This window comes from Eptatretus burgeri, chromosome 15 (assembly GCF_056783735.1).
Source record: "Eptatretus burgeri isolate ZD-2024b chromosome 15, Ebu_testis_v1, whole genome shotgun sequence".
Classification (NCBI taxonomy): domain Eukaryota; kingdom Metazoa; phylum Chordata; class Myxini; order Myxiniformes; family Myxinidae; genus Eptatretus; species Eptatretus burgeri.
This window is the reverse complement of record NC_140975.1, coordinates 67,788,442-67,806,973: the sequence shown is the minus strand read 5'-3', so window position 1 is coordinate 67,806,973 and position 18,532 is coordinate 67,788,442. Positions and strand designations below refer to the sequence as shown.

The 18,532-nt window shown below is 46.2% G+C and overlaps 2 protein-coding genes across 10 annotated transcripts in view; one reads left to right on the top strand and one right to left on the bottom strand.

The window, feature by feature from the left end:
* Window positions 1–8,527, top strand: part of LOC147012425 (protein-glutamine gamma-glutamyltransferase K-like) — a 49,270-nt gene extending 40,743 nt beyond the window's left edge. For 6 of the 7 annotated variants that reach the window (XM_085856627.1, XM_085856626.1, XM_085856628.1 and 3 more), the window contains 3 exons: window positions 2,606–2,766; window positions 3,024–3,160; window positions 8,041–8,527. In XM_085856627.1, coding sequence (XP_085712753.1) covers window positions 2,606–2,766; window positions 3,024–3,160; window positions 8,041–8,197 — 455 coding nt within the window. In that variant the 3' untranslated portion in view covers window positions 8,198–8,527. The remainder of the gene's footprint in view (window positions 1–2,605; window positions 2,767–3,023; window positions 3,161–8,040) is intronic. The other variant, XR_015051609.1, reaches the window with a different exon arrangement.
* A 386-nt stretch (window positions 8,528–8,913) lies between these two features.
* The window catches only part of LOC147012424 (TOM1-like protein 2), a 49,092-nt gene continuing 39,473 nt past the window's right edge, over window positions 8,914–18,532 (bottom strand). For all 3 annotated transcript variants that reach the window (XM_085856634.1, XM_085856633.1, XM_085856635.1), the window contains one exon: window positions 8,914–11,169. In XM_085856634.1, coding sequence (XP_085712760.1) covers window positions 11,021–11,169 — 149 coding nt within the window. In that variant the 3' untranslated portion in view covers window positions 8,914–11,020. The remainder of the gene's footprint in view (window positions 11,170–18,532) is intronic.

Sequence of the window (18,532 nt, the reverse complement as noted above, 5' to 3'; positions counted from 1 at the left end):
ATAAAGAGGATGAGGAGGTGATGGGTCGGTACGGTCTCAATGAGAGAAATGTGGAAGGGCAAATGGTGGTAGGGTTTGCAAAAACAATGGAAATGGCAGTGGTAAATACGTATTTCAAGAAGGAGGAGGAACACAGGGTGACGTACAAGAGTGGAGGAAAGTGCACACAGGTGGATTGCATCTTCAGCAGGAGATGCAACTTGAAAGAGATTAGTGACTGTAAGGTTGTGGCAGGTGAGAGTGCAGCTTGACAGCATCGATTGGTGGTCTGTAGGATGATTTTGGAGGTGAGGTTGAGGAAGAGAGTGAGGGCTGAACCAAGGACCAGATGGTGGAAGCTGAAGGAGGAAGACTGTTGCGTGGAATTTAGGGAGGAGGTGAGACAGGTGTTGGATGGTGGTAAAGATGGGTGGAATGATTGGGCAACTACAGCAGAAGTTGTGAGGGAGATAGCAAGGAAGGTACTTGGTGTGACATCTGGACAGAGGAAGGAAGATAAGCAGACTTGGTGGTGGAACGAGGAAGTACAGGAAAGTATAAGGAAGAAGGGGTTGGCAAAAAAGAAGTGGGATTGTCAGAGAGATGAAGAAAGTAGGCAGGAGTACAAGGAGTGGCGTCGAAAGGCAAAGAGAGAGGTGGCAAAGGCTCAGGAAAAGGCATATGGCGAGCTGTATGAGAAGTTGGATACAGAAGAAGGGGAAAAGGATTTATACCGATTGGCAAGACAGAGGGACCGAGCTGGGAATGATGTGCTGCAGGTTAGGGTGATAAAGGACGTAAATGGGAATGTGCTGACGAGCGAGGAGAGTGTGTTGAGAAGGTGTATGGAGTACTTTGAGGAGCTGATGAATGAAGAAAATGAGAGAGAGAAGGTTGGAAGAGGTGGAGATAGTGAACCAGGAAGTGGGGTGGATCAGCAAGGATGAAGTGAGGACTGCTATGAAGAAGATGAAAAGTGGAAAGGCGGTTGGCCCAGATGGTATACCAGTGGAGGCATGGAAGTGCTTAGGAGAGATGGCAGTGGGGTTGTTAACCAGATTGTTTAATAAAGACTTGGAAAGTGAGAGGATGCCGGAGGAGTGGAGATTAAGTGTACTGGTTCCGATTTTCAAGAATAAGGGTGATGTGCAGAGCTGTGGAAATTTCAGAGGGATAAAGTTGTTAAGCCACACCATGAAGTTGTGGGAAAGAGTAGTGGAAGCTCGGTTGAGAAGAGACGTGACGATTTGTGAGCAGCAATATGGGTTTATGCCAGGAAAGAGCACCACTGATGCGATGTTTGCTTTGAGAATGTTGATGGAGACGTTTTGGGAAGGCCAGAAGGAGTTGCATTGTGTGTTTGTGGATTTAGAGAAAGCTTATGATAGGGTACCAAGAGAGGAGTTGTGGTATTGCATGAGGAAGTCGGGAGTGGTGGAGAAGTATGTGAGGATCGTGCAGGATATGTATGAGGAGAGTGTGACAGTGGTGAGGTGTGCGGTAGGAATGACGGACCGGTTTAAGGTTAAAGTGGGATTGCACCAAGGATCGACTCTGAGCCCTTTCCTGTTTGCAATGGTGTTGGACAGGTTGACGGACGAGATCAGACTGGAGTCTCCATGGACGATGATGTTTGCGGATGACATCATGATCTGTAGGGAGAGGAGGGAGCAGGCTGAGGCGAGCCTTGAGAGGTGGAGGTACGCACTGGAGAGAAGGGGAATGTTAGTCAGTAGGAGTAAGACGGAGTACATGTGCGTAAATGAGAGCGAGGGTGGTGGTATGGTGCTGGTGCAAGGAGTTGAGGTGGGGAAGGTGGATGGGTTTAAATACTTGGGATCAACTGTCCAAAGTAACGGAGAGTGTGGGAGAGAAGTGAAAAAGAGAGCGCAGGTAGGATGGAGTGGGTGGAGAAGAGTTGCAGGAGTGATTTGTGACAGAAGGGTAGCTGCAAGAGTGAAGGGGAAAGTATACAAGACGGTAGTGAGACCAGCTATGTTGTATGGTTTGGAGGCGGTGGCGCTAACAATAAGACAGGAAGCGGAGCTGGAGGTGGCAGAGTTAAATATGCTGCGATTCTTGTTGGGAGTGACAAGGATGGACAGGATAAGGAATGAGTATATTAGAGGGACTGCGCAGGTCGGACGGTTTGGAGACAAAGTGAGAGAGGCGAGATTGAGATGGTTTGGACATGTGCACAGGAGGGAAGTGGAGTATATCGGGAGAAGGATGCTGAATATGGAGCCGCCAGGCAGGAGGAGAAGAGGAAGGCCAAAGAAGAGGTTCATGGATGCGGTGAAGGCGGACATGCAGATCGTTGGAGTGTCAATGGAAGATGTGGAGGCCAGAGCGAAATGGAGACGGTTGATCCACTGTGGCGACCCCTAACGGGAGCAGCCGAAAGAAGAAGAGATATATATACACACACATATATATATATATATATTTTTTTTAATTCAGTGGCCCAACGGGGCTTGAACTCAGGACCTGATGGGTCCCAAGCCGCTGCCCTAACCACTGCGCCACCACCATGCATTGATTGTACCATTTGAATATAAAGCAGATTTGAGGAGCGATCGATTAGTGTGGAAATGGTGCTGAGGATGTTGTCCCTCCTCATGTCCAGAGCACACAGTCAATCTGCAGCTGAACCGCTCCGAATACTTAGATCTTCTCAAGGAGCAGTGTGGCCTGCTGTGCTACTTGACGGGCCGCGTGGTCGAGACGAAGCAGCCGGTTGCCTGCCATCATTCTTTCCGACTGTGTGTGCCCAGGCTTCATATTTCGGTGAGGCCGGTGCTGTGCTTAGTTACGGAAGAATTTTCTAACCCTGGTGATGTTTACCACCATTACTCTAGTGATGTTCTGCACTCCTCTTAAAACCAAAGAATCCCTCTTGCATTTTCTTCTTCCTCCACATGAAACATAACTTTTTCAGCAAAACAGTTCTTAAGGAGTCACATTTGTGTGAATGAGAGGCTGGAAATTTATTTTATCTTCAGATTCCTTTTATGAATCCTCGTCCGTTCTATTACCTCCCACAGTGTACGAGGAGTGCTGAAGTAGGCAAAGAAATGGAGGCCGTGATCGAGTTCACCAACCCACTACCGAGGACTCTCCAAGCCGTTGAGCTGAGGATCGAAGGGCCAGGTCTCCACAGCGAGCGACTTGCCGAGATAGGGTGAACAAACACTACCTCTTCTTCACCCTCTTTTCTCTATGCCTCCTCGGAATTCTGATAATGAGGTCCCCTCTCAATCCGAAGGTGTCAGTTGGTTGGATATAAAAATTGTTTTCTTCGCCAGTGATCTAAAGCTAACAGAGGAGCATGGGGCTGGCAGGTTAGCCTAGAGGTACGCACACTCGCCTGGGTTCAAACCCCAACCCAGCTATAAACTGTATTCCCGGTGTTTCACAGAGCGATTCATCAATGTGTGTGCCGTCCCTCGGATCGACGTTAAACTGGTGTCCCATCTGCCAGCATTAATTGGTGGACGTTTAAGATCCCATGGTGGTCTTCGTGAAGATTAGGCGAGCTGTCGCCGTCACCCTAAACAAATTACAAATTCCTGCCCTAACCAGCAGGGGACACTGCATCTGCAGCACAGCCACGCCCAAGTCATTGCGGACACCAAACAGTTTTGTGCTGCGTATGAACGAAGAAGAGCTCATACTTGTTGGACAAGGACATTTAGTGAGATATTTTTTTTTTGTATACCTTGTCGAGGCTCGTGTGAGAGCAAACACACCGCACATCAAGGGGGCATGAGATAAGAGGGGCGGGAGTGGGAGGGACAAAACAGTGGGGAACAGACACATTAGGAGATCTGTGGAAGGGAGAGGGATGGGATGGGGAACATAGGGAATACAAGAAGTGGGCTTGGGTGGGTTATCGGGGTATAAAAGATCGAGGATTTGGATGGGGGATGATAAGAGGTGGTGGTGAACAGCTGTTTTGAAAGCCTGGAGGGAAGAATGGGAAAGAATAGAGTGAGGGAGTTTATTCCAAAGGCGGGAAAAAAGAGGAATGAAAGAGTGAATTTGGTAGTTTTTACCAGAAGGGAGTTGTTGGCTGACCTTGAGCACCCTGAGGAAATGTGGTGGGGACAAATCGCAGAGAGAGTAGGGGGGGGGGCAAGGTTGGAGAGGAGACGGTAGAAGACAGAAAGGCCACCGACCAACCTGTGGTGATTGAGTGAGAGGCCCAAAGACTCAGCCTCATTGCGGGAGATGCTGATGATCCGAAATGCCCTGGTTTCTACAGCGTGAAGCTGAGAAAGGTGGGAGGCAGGAGCACCAGCCCAGAGGGGAGAGCAGTACTCCATCAGGCTATGGACAAAAGCTTTGTAAGTGGTCAGGAACTCAGGAGGGCCGAGGAAGGACTTTGCACAACGGAGGAATCCCAGTCGGCGACTGACTTTGGAGGCGAGGTTTGAAATGTGGCTTTCCCAGGAAAGGTCATGGCAGATAGTGAGACCCAGAAGCTTGAAAGAAAGGACTTCTTCCAGAGGATTGTTGAGAAAGTGGATGGGTGGGTTTTCTAAATGGTCCTTTCGAAGAGACATAGTGAGAGTGTGAGATTTGTCCGGATTGAAAGACATGTTCCACGTGTTGGACCAGTTTGTCATTTTATCCAGATCAACAGTGAGCGAAGAAGCTGCTGCTTGCCAGTCTGAGGGATGACCAATGGTACGGCAGAGGGTGGTAATCAGCAAAGAGATATGGAGGATTTTCCAGAGTCGGAGAGATCATTGATGAAAACCAGAAAAAGAACGGCCCAGAACGCTACCTTGAGGAACTCCAGCCTGGACAGGAAGAGGGGATGAAAGAACTCCATTTAGGGCCACACGTTGAATGCAACAGGGGAGGAAGTCTGCGAGCCAGGAGTGTAGATGGCCTTGGATACCATGGGAAGAGAGTTTGGTGAGTAGGGCAGGGTGCCAGACTGTGTCAAAAGCACGTGATATGGCCAGGGAAACAGCTCGGATTTCCTGTCTGGCATTGAGGACCTCTATCCATTGTTGGGAGAGCAGAAGCAGCATATGCAGGGTAGAGTGGACTGGTCTGAAACCAAATTGATGATTGGAAATCAAGCCATTGGAGAAGGCTGATTGGTCTGTAGTTGCAGGGATCTGTTTTTGCACCTTTTTTATGCAGGGTAGTGATGTTAGCAGATTTCCAAGCAGATGGCAGATGGCCTTGAGCAAATGAGAGGGTGAATAGAACAGAGAGAGGGTGAGCAAGAGCAGAAGAGCAGGCTTTGAGGACACGTGGGCTGATGCTGTCTGGACCAGTTGCAGAATCTGAGTCGAGGTTTGACAGCAAGCTCTCCACTTTGTCAGGAGAAAAGGACACAGTCCAGGGACAGTTGGGTGCGACTGGGTAAGGTGGGTTGAGAAAGTGATGGGTTTTTGACGCAAGATTTAGCTGCAAACACCAAGTTTAGGCATTCAGCTTTTTCACGTGTGGTATCAGCAGTGCGGCCATTTGAGGTAAGGGAGGGGATGGAGGGGGAACATACACCAGAAACAGATTTGATTAGATGCCACCAGGATTTTGAGGAGGGAGAGAGGTTTGAGAGTTCAGACTTGAGATTAGAAAGATGTTTTCTGGCTCTCCTGAGGGTCGATACACACTTGTTCCGAGCTTTATGGAAGGAACTGAGATTGCCCTCAGTTGGGTTTGCTTTCCATGAGGCAAAGGCAAGTTGTTTCAGGACAACTGCCTCGCCACAAGCTTCAGTAAACCAAGGGCGGGAGGAAGGGTAGGACAACTGAAGATGAGAGGAGATAAATCTGTGCATGAGGGAGAGCAAGTTTCTTTGAAAGAATTCCCAGGACGAGTTGATGTTGGAGAAAGTAGTGATAGGAGACCAGTCTATAAGTTTGATGGCTGCTTGGAGACCCTGCCAGTCGGCTTGAGTGAAATGCCAGACTCGACGATGGTGAGGTGGTTCTCTGATAACAGCCAGAGAGATGTCCACTTTGACAAGGTCGTGGTCAGAAGAACCGATTGGAGCGAAGGAAGAGCAGCAGATATTGTCAGGGAAATTTGTCAAAATCAGATCCAGAAGAGATGGAGTACCATTGGTTGAGATCCGGGTCAGGAAGTTGACCAATTGATTCAGTCCCATTGAGTCGCAGAAAGCTTTTGCTGAGGTGCCATGACAGGTGAGAGAGGTACTCACACCAAGCCAACTGGCATGATGACAATTGAAGTCGCCACAGAAGAGGAAGAGAGAGTTTGGATGAGAAGATAGAAGATGGTCCATGTTTTCGGATAGTGAGGTGTAGATGGAGTCATCACTGTTCGGTGGACGGTAAAGTACACATATAAACATGAGGTGGGAGTGGAGGGGAAGCCGTAGCCAGAGGTATTCCTGGGGGTATGGGGGAGTGAGAGCAGTGCATGGAGAGTGAGGAATAGAGTCTTTGATGAAGAGAGCAACTCCTCCACCACGACTAGGCTCAGGTCTGTCAAACCAGATGAGGGAGTAACCAGGGAGAGAAACTTGGGAGTCAGACACGTCTTGGGGGAGGAAGGTTTCTGTTGGGCAGATTATGTCTGGTTTGTCAATGGCAACCTGTATGGAAAGATCTGAAAGGTTTGAGCGAAGGCCCCGGATATTTGAGGTCCACACTTTTAATGAAGAGGTATGGAAGGAGGCTTTGGGGGTTGGGAGGAAGGGGAGGGTAGGACAAGGGATGAGGAGGGGAGGTAAGGAGGGTTGTTGAAAGTGTGGGGGATTGCAGAATAGCGAGGGGAGGGGCGGAGGAGGAGGAGAAAAGGCTCTGTGGTGCTGGGGGAGAGGGGGGGACAAGAGAGGGGGAAGAAGGCAGTTGAGGATTTGAGGAGGTGGAGTGAAGACATGGAGGTGAGAGGGCAGTGGCAGGAGGCAGATTTGTGGATGAGAGGGGGGGGGGCAACTTTGAGAAGGATGACTGAGGGGATGAAAGGTGGGACAAAGGTGAGGGGGGAATTTTTGAGAGAGGTGAGGGGAGGCTTGGAGGGAGAAGAGTGGGATGGTTGCTTTGAGAGTGAGAGTGAGGGGTGAGTTGGCACTGAACTTGGAAAAAAAGAATGGTTGATGGAAAGCGAACATTCATAGCAAACTGGGGTTTTAAAAAGTTTGAGGTCAGATGCGATTTAACACAATTCTTTATGGATGCAATAAAGGCGAATTCAGAGAATGGAGAGAAGAAACGCTGTCACACTTGGATTTTTTTAGGCAAGGAATGAAGGAGAGATCGAAATGAGAGCAGTCTGTTAAAGTAGCAGAAGAGTAGTGCATTATGAAACAGTAAAGAGTACCACATGTGTGAGAGAGGAAGATGAAGCACGAAAAGATATCGTTTTTTGTTATTATGAATGTTTGAGAGAGTTTTCAACAGATTAGGTCATGGAAGTGTTGTAGAAAAAAAAAAAGAGGAAGAAGGAGGAGGAGGAAGAAGAAGAGGCGATGAAGAAGCAGAATGAGGATAAAGGTGGCGTTTTTTATTTTTTTTTAAAGATAAGAAATAGAGAGATTAGTTGGGAGAAATGGGGGACGTTAGGAAAGTGGGGAAGATAGAAATTGAAGGTAATGGGGAGAAACAAACAAATAAAACGATCATACACCGAGGGGAACCGGTAGGCCTCAAACACCTGGTAAGACAACGTCGCCAAAAACTCACAAAATAACACGATTTTTGAAACAAAACCGAACTAGGAACACACAGTAACATGGAGGTGAGAAAAATAAACAGTTAAAATGGGACAAATAACGACCGGAAACTTATCTTTGAGATCGTCAGCAGAGAGCTCCTAAGGAGACCTCGACGCTCCAAACCCGAAACCGGAAGTGATTTGGTGGATGCTCACATAAATTATTACAAAGATAAGTTTTCAGTCAAGAAACGATGTCGGATTTGTATGAGATCCCAGCATCACGACCACAGAGGCCATTTTTCCTCGTCTCCACTGCTTGATTTCTGTTACATGACCCCCTTGAAACATTTGGCCACAGAATGAGAAGGCAGTGCCCTTACCATCAGTTTTTAATCGTGTGTACGTGTGTCCCAGGAACGTCGGCCCGGGAGAGAAACTCCAATGGAGAGAAACGTTCAAACCGGTACGGCCGGGCCTGCGGAAGCTCATCGGTAGCTTGAGCTGCACGCAGCTTACGCAGGTTCATGGGGAGGCAGATGTCGAGGTCATTGAAAGCACCAACGGAGTATAAAAATGGATTTGTGGCGCTGACCGTTCGAGCTAAAGAATCCAAAAGTTTCCTGTTTTCAACATCTCGTGAAATGGGACATCAATTTGGATTGGAGGGATAGAATGGAAGGAAATTGGATGATGAATGAGTGGAAGGACAATTCAAAAGTGGTTAATTGTTAGAAAATTCGATTTTTTTTTTCCATCATCCGAGTTAAGTTTCTTAATTGTAAGTTACCTGCTCAACCGTAATCCGTTTATTGATAGTGAAATGGATTGATAATTTTGTATTCCATATTTGTGATACATGTGCAGGTGCGAAGTGTTAATAAATGTTACAGCGTTGTGTTCATCCATCGTTTAATGTTGAATCCAAATAGAATACGTACTCATGATTTACAAAACCATGAACGGTTTTCAACTCAACTTGAACTGCATTCAAACATGAGGAGAGAGGAGAGAGGGGGCTGTGGAGTGGGAGTTAAGGGATGGGGTTTGAGAGAGAAGGAAGAGGGATTACAAGGAATTTTTTTATGCACAGGAGGAGGCCATTCGGCCCATCATGCCTCCACCACACCAATACCAGATTAAATAAATCCGTCAATACCCCTTCCCTGTGCAGCCTTTTTGTTGTCACGTCGACTTTTTATTGATGTAGCATTTACCACGAGTTGATATGAATTTGTCAATATGCTCCAAATTTGTTCTATTTTAAAAACAAATAAAACCATAAGCAAATTGATGATATTGACTGGTCATGTTTAATCGAGTTCACAGCAGAAGGACAGCAATTGTTATCTTTAAGACGACGCACACATTGTACAACTCCTCGCGCACGAGCGCCCTTCTTGGTCACGTGTTTTCACTCCCAACCGCCGAACCTGCGGGAATACCTTCAAGCTGCGTTCCCTTAAAGTTTTAAATACCCTTTTGACAAGACAAGTAGACAAGTCCCTCTTTCACATTGCTCTCAAACGACAACAGCCTGAGTATGAAGCAACACAGATCGATAATAACACATGAACTCGACGACTGAACACCAAACGAAATGCTTCTGCGGCTTCAGAAGGAAGAATATCGTGGACTCGATACCACTCGTCAAATCACGTGTTCTTGTTCGCAAATTGGTCATCCTTTAAAAAAAAAAAATTCCTGTGACATGCAAACAACCCATGAACTCGGAAAATGGAAACGATGCGTTGGGATCGCGTCGACCGTGGAAGTTCTGAATCACTGAGAACTTCCGATGGTTTAATCAAAAAGGAACAAAGTGATTGACGGATACGAAAGAGGAATTGGTTACGGCAAAAGGCAAGAGTTTTGTCCACAAATTATCTTTGCCTTTGGTTGAATCGATGACAGAAGAAAAATGTGTATATATATATATATATATATATATTTATATATTTCATATATATATATATATATATATGAAAATCAACCAATTGAGATGAACACAAACATAAACCCACAATCATGGAATCGCCATTTGCAAATAATCATCACAAACCCTAAACACACGATCGGAATGAGGCCTACCTCTTGAGCGGATAACACAGCTGTCGTATGAAGTCATATATCAACATACATGTAAAAGTATACAAACCACAATATTAAAGCAATCAACAGAGTAAAATTTAAAGCCATAAACAATCAAACCCTCTCAAAACATCGAGGTTTAAATCCAAACCGGCCATTCCTGCTGCATGGCTCGACTGGACTGGACTGACCGAGCATGCGGAATGTTTTCCTCCAATCAGAACCCAGAAAAGTTGGAGCGATCTCCTGATTGGAGGAAAACATCATCGTTTCCAGTCGACCTCGTCGGTGTATGCATATAAATGGGTGAAGTGTGAAGCCTCCTCTACCTGTTGTGCTAACTCACCTGTGCATGGAGATTGAGAGTGGTCGTCTGAAATGAGGATGTATTTATGTTCGCAACAATCTCGAAGCGAGCGGCCTCGCCCTCGTCCATTGTTGGAATTGAGAACACCTGGTTCTGCTATTCAACGAGGGAAATGAAAGGTTCCAGTTCATTAAGGATCAGAGAGGAAAAGATTAAGACTGTTCGGTAGAGTCTTTAATGGGTAGGGGATACCTGAAGCGCGTACACAGTTGTTGTGCATTGTGCGTCACCCTTTGTGCATGTGAAAGATGGTGAACGGGTGTGGATGGGCACTGATCGGAGATCGAAGACCTATTCACCTGTGTTCGAGTTCTGCTCCGAAATAAAAATCAAAGGTTTTTAACATCACCTTGATGAGATTAATGAATGAATGAATGAGTGACGACTGCCTCCAGATTTGTGCCTTAAACGTACCTTGTGCATATCTTCATAACAATGCTCGGCGGAAAAAGCAAAAAAACCCCAAAAAACCACGATGACCTGGCGTATCAGAGTGCTTTGCAATTGACTGCAATTAATTGATCAATAACGAGACGATTATTACAAATACTGATGCAAATAACGGCATTCACATTACAAAGTACTGAGAGGGACATTCGATTACGTCGCAAGAACATGGCTGCAGCAAAAAGGTTTGAGACCGAGAATAAAGCTTTGTAAGGTCAGATTTTTAGTCTCTTGGAACAAGGGCAGGATGGTAGTCTTAATTAGAATATTCCTTTTTTTTTGAAATACAATGAATGGGACCAGGTTACTAGGCTGCAAAACCTGTGTGATGTCATACCGGAAATGGCACATCCATTCGGCCGCCACACACTCGAGCGCGTTCGGACTGCACGTCGAGTAAAAGAAAACGTCGCATCGTGTTCGTTCCAAGAAACGTGCAACAAAGGACCGGTCGGTGGAGGCGAAGAAGAGGGATGGCCGAGGAACAGGTTGTCAAAGAGCAAACAGAGATTCGTCGGCCGGTTCGGCCTTGCGGCAATCCTGCACGGCAGTTGGCACGGAAGGCCTGGAAGTAGGAGGAGTTGGAAGGTCGGGTCGCTGCTCGGCGTCACCTTGTTGCCCTGACAGGAAAGCTTGGAGTGCTGGAGGATGTGGAAGACATGGTTAAAGGCATTGGTTTGGAAAAAAAATGAAGACAGGATTATCTGTGAGGTGACAAGACAGGTAGGTGTCTGCAACATAGCGAGTTTAAGAACAGAAACGCTGCGGTTTAAACCTGTCGACAGGATTCGAGAATACGGTATTTCCCTTAACGGTGCATCTTACGTTTTATTAAATAGTTCAGAATATTTACTTTATCTCAAGCAATGATGCACATGTCGGGAGGAAAGAGATAAAATGAACCTCAAAACCAACATGGATACGTTTGGTAAAAAATTAATGAGATCATCGAAAAAAATTTGGGTGAACATCTCTCCATTTGGGATCAAAATGGGTGAACATCTCTCCATTTGGGATCAAAACGGGTGAACATCTCAATTTGGGATCAACACGGGTGAACATATCTCCATTTGGGATCAAAATGGGTGAACATCTCTCGATTTGGGATCAAAACGGGTGAACATCTCTCGATTTGGGATCAAAAACGGGTGAACATCTCTCGATTTGGGATCAAAATGGGTGAACATCTCTCGATTTGGGATCAAAATGAGTGAACATCTCTCGATTTGGGATCAAAAACGGGTGAAAATCTCTCCATTTGGGATCAAAACGGGTGAAAATCTCTCCATTTGGGATCAAAATGGGTGAACATCTCTCCATTTGGGATCAAAATGGGTGAACATCTCTCAATTTGGGATCAAAACGGGTGAACATCTCTCCATTTGGGATCAAAACGGGTGAACATCTCTCCATTTGGGATCAAAACGGGTGAACATCTCTCAATTTGGGATCAAAACGGGTGAACATCTCTCAATTTGGGATCACAACGGGTGAACATCTCTCCATTTGGGATCAAAACGGGTGAACATCTCTCAATTTGGGATCAAAACGGGTGAACATCTCTTAATTTGGGATCAAAACGGGTGAACATCTCTCAATTTGGGATCAAAATGGGTGAACATCTCTCAATTTGGGATCAAAACGGGTGAACATCTCTCCATTTGGGATCAAAACGGGTGAACATCTCTCAATTTGGGATCAAAACGGGTGAACATCTCTCAATTTGGGATCAAAACGGGTGAACATCTCTCAATTTGGGATCAAAATGGGTGAACATCTCTCCATTTGGGATCAAAACGGGTGAACATCTCTCAATTTGGGATCAAAACAGGTGAACATCTCTCGATTTGGGATCAAAAACGGGTGAACATCTCTCGATTTGGGATCAAAAACGGGTGAACATCTCTCGATTTGGGATCAAAATGGGTGAACATCTCTCCATTTGGGATCAAAATGGGTGAACATCTCTCCATTTGGGATCAAAACGGGTGAACATCTCTCCATTTGGGATCAAAAACGGGTGAACATCTCTCCATTTTGGATCAAAAACGGGTGAACATCTCTCGATTTGGGATCAAAAACGGGTGAACATCTCTCGATTTGGGATCAAAAACGGGTGAACATCTCTCGATTTGGGATCAAAAACGGGTGAACATCTCTCCATTTGGGATCAAAACGGGTGAACATCTCTCCATTTGAGATCAAAACGGGTGAACATCTCTCCATTTGGGATCAAAACGGGTGAACATCTCTCTATTTGGGATCAAAACGGGTGAACATCTCTCTATTTGGGATCAAAACGGGTGAACATCTCTCTATTTGGGATCAAAACGGGTGAACATCTCTCCATTTGGGATCAAAACGAGTGAGCATCTCTCCATTTGGGATCAAAACGGGTGAACATCTCTCCATTTGGGATCAAAACGAGTGAGCATCTCTCCATTTGGGATCAAAATGGGTGAACATCTCTCCATTTGGGATCAAAACAGATGCACCACAAGGTACAGTCAGACCCCGGGTTATGTCGGGAATGTGTTCCTGAAGAAACGATGAAAATTATAGCTATTTTTCTCATAAAAATTAATGGAATAAGCGGGGAATGCGTCCCTCACGTCATCACTTCAGGTATTATGCAACACTTTTCACCTGACATAACCCTTTTTTTCCTTATGATAATTATATTCAAATACACATACAGGTTGTGGACAAAAAAAATGGAAACATGGGTAAACCAGAAGAGCACTTGGGAGAGCGCATACCTCAACACGTAATGCCTGATCCACGAGAACATATCGGGCCCATTACATTTTTGAGATATCGTGCTATATATCATTTTTGGCCCGATCTCTCAACGGTGAAGAATCACTTTAAAAATTTTATAATTCTCGTCTCCGGATCCGGATCTTCACCAAAGTATATAATCAGTTCGTCCTTGTCACACACCCAACCTGTCCACAAAATTTAATCCGGATCCGTCCACAACTTTTTTAGATATCCTGTACACAGACAGAAGGGTGAAACCATAACGTCCCTCACCTTCGGTGGTGGAGGTAATGAGGAACACCAAGAAACAGCTTACACACAGGTGTGGCCCATGTGTTAAGCAATTAAAAATGCTGCACAGGCCTGGTTGCCTAAAATTACGGCTCACATGGCTACAAGAGGGGATCCCCCACTATCCCGATCCACAGAGCCCATGCGGTCATCCAATGGCCTGATGAGCATGACACCAATGTCATCCATACGTCATCGCCTCCTCAATGACCAGATCTGAACCCAATCGAGCATTCATGGGAAGTTTGGGAATGACGCCTGAGATAGCGCTTCCATCTCCATCAAACAGGTGTGAGTTGATTGCCTCTCTCGTGGAAGAATGGTGCCGCATCTCTCCTGCAGAATTCCCGACGCTGGTGGACTCTTTGCCGCGGCGCATACTGGCCGCAGGTGGTGGCCGATGCCTATGAAATGACTTCACATTGGTGTTTCCAATATTTTGTCCGCTACCTGCACATATAAATAAAGCAAGGACAAACGTGTCCAAGAGCCGAGTCCTAAAGGCAATAACAACAACAACTTCCGATATTTCGTCACGTGCCTTGATGGAGCCAATAGCGAGACCCGTCATGGAGGCTCCTTGTTCACGACGAGAAAATCGTGTATTTACGAAATTACAATACGGTAAATGGAATAATCTTTAAATAGTAACGTGAACTTTTCGAAACTTTAAAGCAAATGTCCGAATATATTTAAAAGTTCATGATAGACGCTCTCAAAAGGCACCGTCAATGCGAGGATGTGTAGAGGTGTTTAGTATTTAAGGAGATCCGGATCCTGTATAAAAAAAAGCCGAGTCCGAATATAAAAGGTTTTGTCTTCACAAGAAGAAGAAGAATAAGAACAACAACAACAACGCGGAGCTCTCTAAAAGCCAGCGTTCGCTACGCGAGACGCGGCTAACAAGAACAATTACCAGACATATTTAAATAAAAATAAACCTCCTCCGACAGCTGTCGAAGTTGGCGATATCTCTTCTTCTTCTTCTTCATTCCTCTTTAATGAACGTCAGCATTTTTATAGATGGTACGCACCGCAATCGGAGGTAAACTTAATAACCCGGCAACATCAACAGCACGTTCGCCAGCATCCATGCGACGAACAACACGTCGTTTCATTTCTTAGGTAACACTTTCACAACGCTTCTAATCAACGAGTCAGGACCAGAAATTTCACTTCTTGGGACCATCTCGGGGGGGGGGGAGGGGCAAAGTCGAAGTATGCTATTTTTTAATTAGTCTGTGTCTATGGAATATATATATTTTGGTATGATTACCACGACTAAGTTACCTCTCGGCAATGGTAATCAGCTGTTTCATGTACCCACCCCAGGAGACATTTAGTTCTCCGAATGGTTCCATATTATCTTGGCAGTGCCTGGTGAAAGACACATACGACATTGGGACATTGGACAGCTCTAATCATTACGTTATGGTGAGCGAGTGATTCGGCACTTTGAAGACAGTTGACAATTGTGTTGCAGGAGCATTGACGGTGGGTACATAGCCAATGTTGCCCTGCTCAAGGACAGTGACGTCACCTCGAGTCAGGATATGGAAGCCAGTCCAGCTGATGATCGATTGTCTTCTTCCTCCGATATGTGGGCCATATCCCAGAGGAGGATGTTCCACATCACAGGCAAGACAATGGCAGAGTCGTCGTCGTCTACACCTTCAGTTTCGGGTGGCCCCTCTCTTTTCCTAACATTGGATGTGGATAGCATCGGTGGTGAAGTACTGATGCACCTGTCCTTTGTCTTGCCAACAGGAGGGTAAGGTTTCAGCTGGTTATACATCAACTGCCTTGACTTGGATAGAAATTCCGTTGACTCTGTGGGATGTCCCCTCACCACTGCTGGTCTGCTCAAGTCAGTCAATGTTGTCCCAGGCGAGGGTAGTGAAAACTCCAGGATGGGTGTTTGCTTGAAAGGCAACATCATATTTCAACGCTGAGAGCTTCTGCAGACACAGACCGGTGGAGGGTCTGTATGAGCTCTAAATAAGCTTGGTGTTGGTATAGTGGTTAGGGTGGCTGGCTTAGGATCTTAGGGTCCTGAGTTAAAGTCCTGTTTGCCACTGAATTAACACCAGGTGGGTTTGACTCAGCCTGTCATTTTTCTGAGGTTGGCGAAATGAGTACCAGTGTACTGGTATAGGCGCACAGCATCAGCGGCATAGTCATGCGCCAACAACTTGATAGCTACCCGGCAGCCAAACTGCCATACGCAAGAAGACCAGGAAGAAGAAGACGACGCTCTAAATTCCCAGAGACTTTACTGCAAATGGCAGAATGATGTGTTTGGGTGGCTTTGTCTTGCCATGAGCGATAGCATATTGTATATCAAGTCGTGACCAAATGAGCTTACAAGTCGTTGAACTCTTTGGGATGCACGGCCATTGTCCTTGGTACCTGTCAGCAAATATAGAAAGAGGTTGACAGACTCTGGGATGATGGGTCTACTCTCCTCTCTCTGCTTCCACTACGAGTGGTGGCCAGGCCTGGGGGGAACTTGCTCACGTCTGCTCTCACCTGAAGGGCTGCCTTTGCTATAACACCTTCTGCAGAGAGATTTCAGGGTCTGCAGCTCTGGTAGACCGTGGCAAGTTCATTTATGGACAAGTTGTCAGGTTAGAGAAGAAGTTTCCCTTTCTCATTGGCAAAGACGTCCAGAGCTTCACCAAACTCACTTTCTAGCCTTTGGTGGAGGTGATCCTTAAAGGAGTCCTTTACCTGTTCAATGACAAGAGAGTTCATCGATTGGAACCAGTTTCAGTGTGAGATCAGCCATCACTTTCACCTAGGGATTGGTGAAAAGCTCAAACATGATAAATAAGAGCTCCTCATCGTGCAAGTGACTTGGAGCACTCATATACTGAGCTTCATCAATCGTGGTCTTCATCACGCGTCGCACTGCCAGCAGCCTTTTCCTGCCTCATGTTGGATCTGTAGCACAACCGATGATAGTGCCCAGATGCTGCTACGACGTCTCTGCTGACAGAGTGAGCGATCCGCTATATCCATGTTCTTCAAAGCTGCATTTCTGATGCTGGCTCACAGCTCCCGGTATTGTACAAGTGATTCTCTTGTTTTCTGTCGATGAAGAAACTTCTTTGCTTTCTGACAAAAGATGACATTCTGCCTCAAACTCGAGATGGCAAGCTCGATCCTTGCCGAGATTATTTCCTGGAACTGGTATCGTTTTCAGACTCATCTGTCATTTCCTGTTTTGTGCTGACAGCATTAACAAAAGTCTTTTCATCGTGAAGGTTTTGCGGCATTTTCGATGACGGTAAACTGGTGGGATTTCTCCATCGGGTAAGTCTTTCGCTCGGTGCAACATGAGAGCATATATTCCTACTCGGGCCTCCGTCTGGCCATCCCTTTTTGGGACTTTAGTGATGTACTCTGGGGTCTTTTATCAGTCTTGTAAATTCTGGAAACGCTCGAGAATAAAAGGTTACGGCTTTTAAATCGACGCGAGTGTGAGTAAAGGTGATGCAAATCGGGCCGCGGTATCAATAAGTACGTGAAGACACATTTGCGAAACGACGTTAAAAGGGGAGATGTAAACTGGGGTATTGCTGTAACGGCATAATTATGCTGTTCATCGTTTTCCTCGGATCACGTTCTCACTTCTGCTTTTTGCCCCCAACGTCCTCCCGATTTGCCGAACTCGACCCATTGACACCGCATCGAGCTTATCCAGCCGAATGGCAGAGAAAGGGACAATTAAAATGAACACCTGAACATCTTAGGCTGTTATAATTGATGAAAAATTTAATGGGAACTTAAAAACAAGGTCGTTCCTGTGCACAGAACGGTGATGATAGAGGGTAGAGGATGGAAGGATGGAACCTCTGGGACAGCCTGAATGGTGGTGAATCTTGACAGACTGCAATTTTGACAGGACTGTACAGTTATTACTTTATCCTTGGCATTGGAACTGGAAACCGAGATGGGGTTTTGGAGTTATGGAATATAGCGTTGTAGTTATGGCTGCTAGGGGTAAATAAAATGTTTATTTATAGCGTAGTTAGTCCCATATTGAGTGGTTAGTGCAAGAGAAAAGTAATTTTATGTTTGGTGTTAAATGCGAGTCGAAAGGGGTCCATATTAGGCCATCAGGCGAAAGTTTAGGCAAAAGGACAGGTCTCGACTCGCAGAGCCTCTGACATCATTGGTTCGGCCAGGTCAGGGGTCCTGCGAGACTTGCCCCGCCTTTGGATTGGACCATCAACCAATAGCAAGCAAGCGAGGAGGGGCGAAGTGCACCACGGTCTGAAGTGGGGGACAGAGGGGATAAAGGTGTGCACAGTGGGGGGTGGGGGGGGAGGCAGGAGACGCCCAAGAGAGCTACATGGAAAGCTTCGTGTGCCAGTCGCAGCTGGCTGTACTCGAAGTGCTGAGAGAGAAGCCAAGCCCTGCCTTGCCCTGCTTGATGTCATGCCCCCTCCAACCAGAGCACTTCCTCCTCCTTGTGCATGGAGGGTCGATCGCTGGGCCAGATATTTGCCGCTGTTAATTCCAACTATGAACAGGTTTGAGCTGGCGAACTCGCATTGAGCGAGCGCTGTTCGACTTGCTGCTGTCCTGTCGCAATGCCTCATCTGCAGTCGTGTGTATCTGAGGCCCAAGGACAAAGTTTAATGAAGGACCTGCGTACCGTCGATAATCTGTTCCGTAGGGCACGTATTTGATTAGGGGCTAATATATTGGGATTTATTATAAGCGATTGCTGTTTTGTGAATACGTGCTTCTCGGCACACACAAATATACTCGTCAAACTCAACTTGGTCTTTGACCGAGTCTGCTTGCTAACGACTGTACCATATGGTGGCTCAAAGGGAATCTGTTTGAGATAGCGATTAGCGCGGTTCCAAACTGCTTAGATAAGACCGGCGATGCGGGACTCTGGTAGCCTGGCCAGATAACAAGACCTGTCCCGTGTCA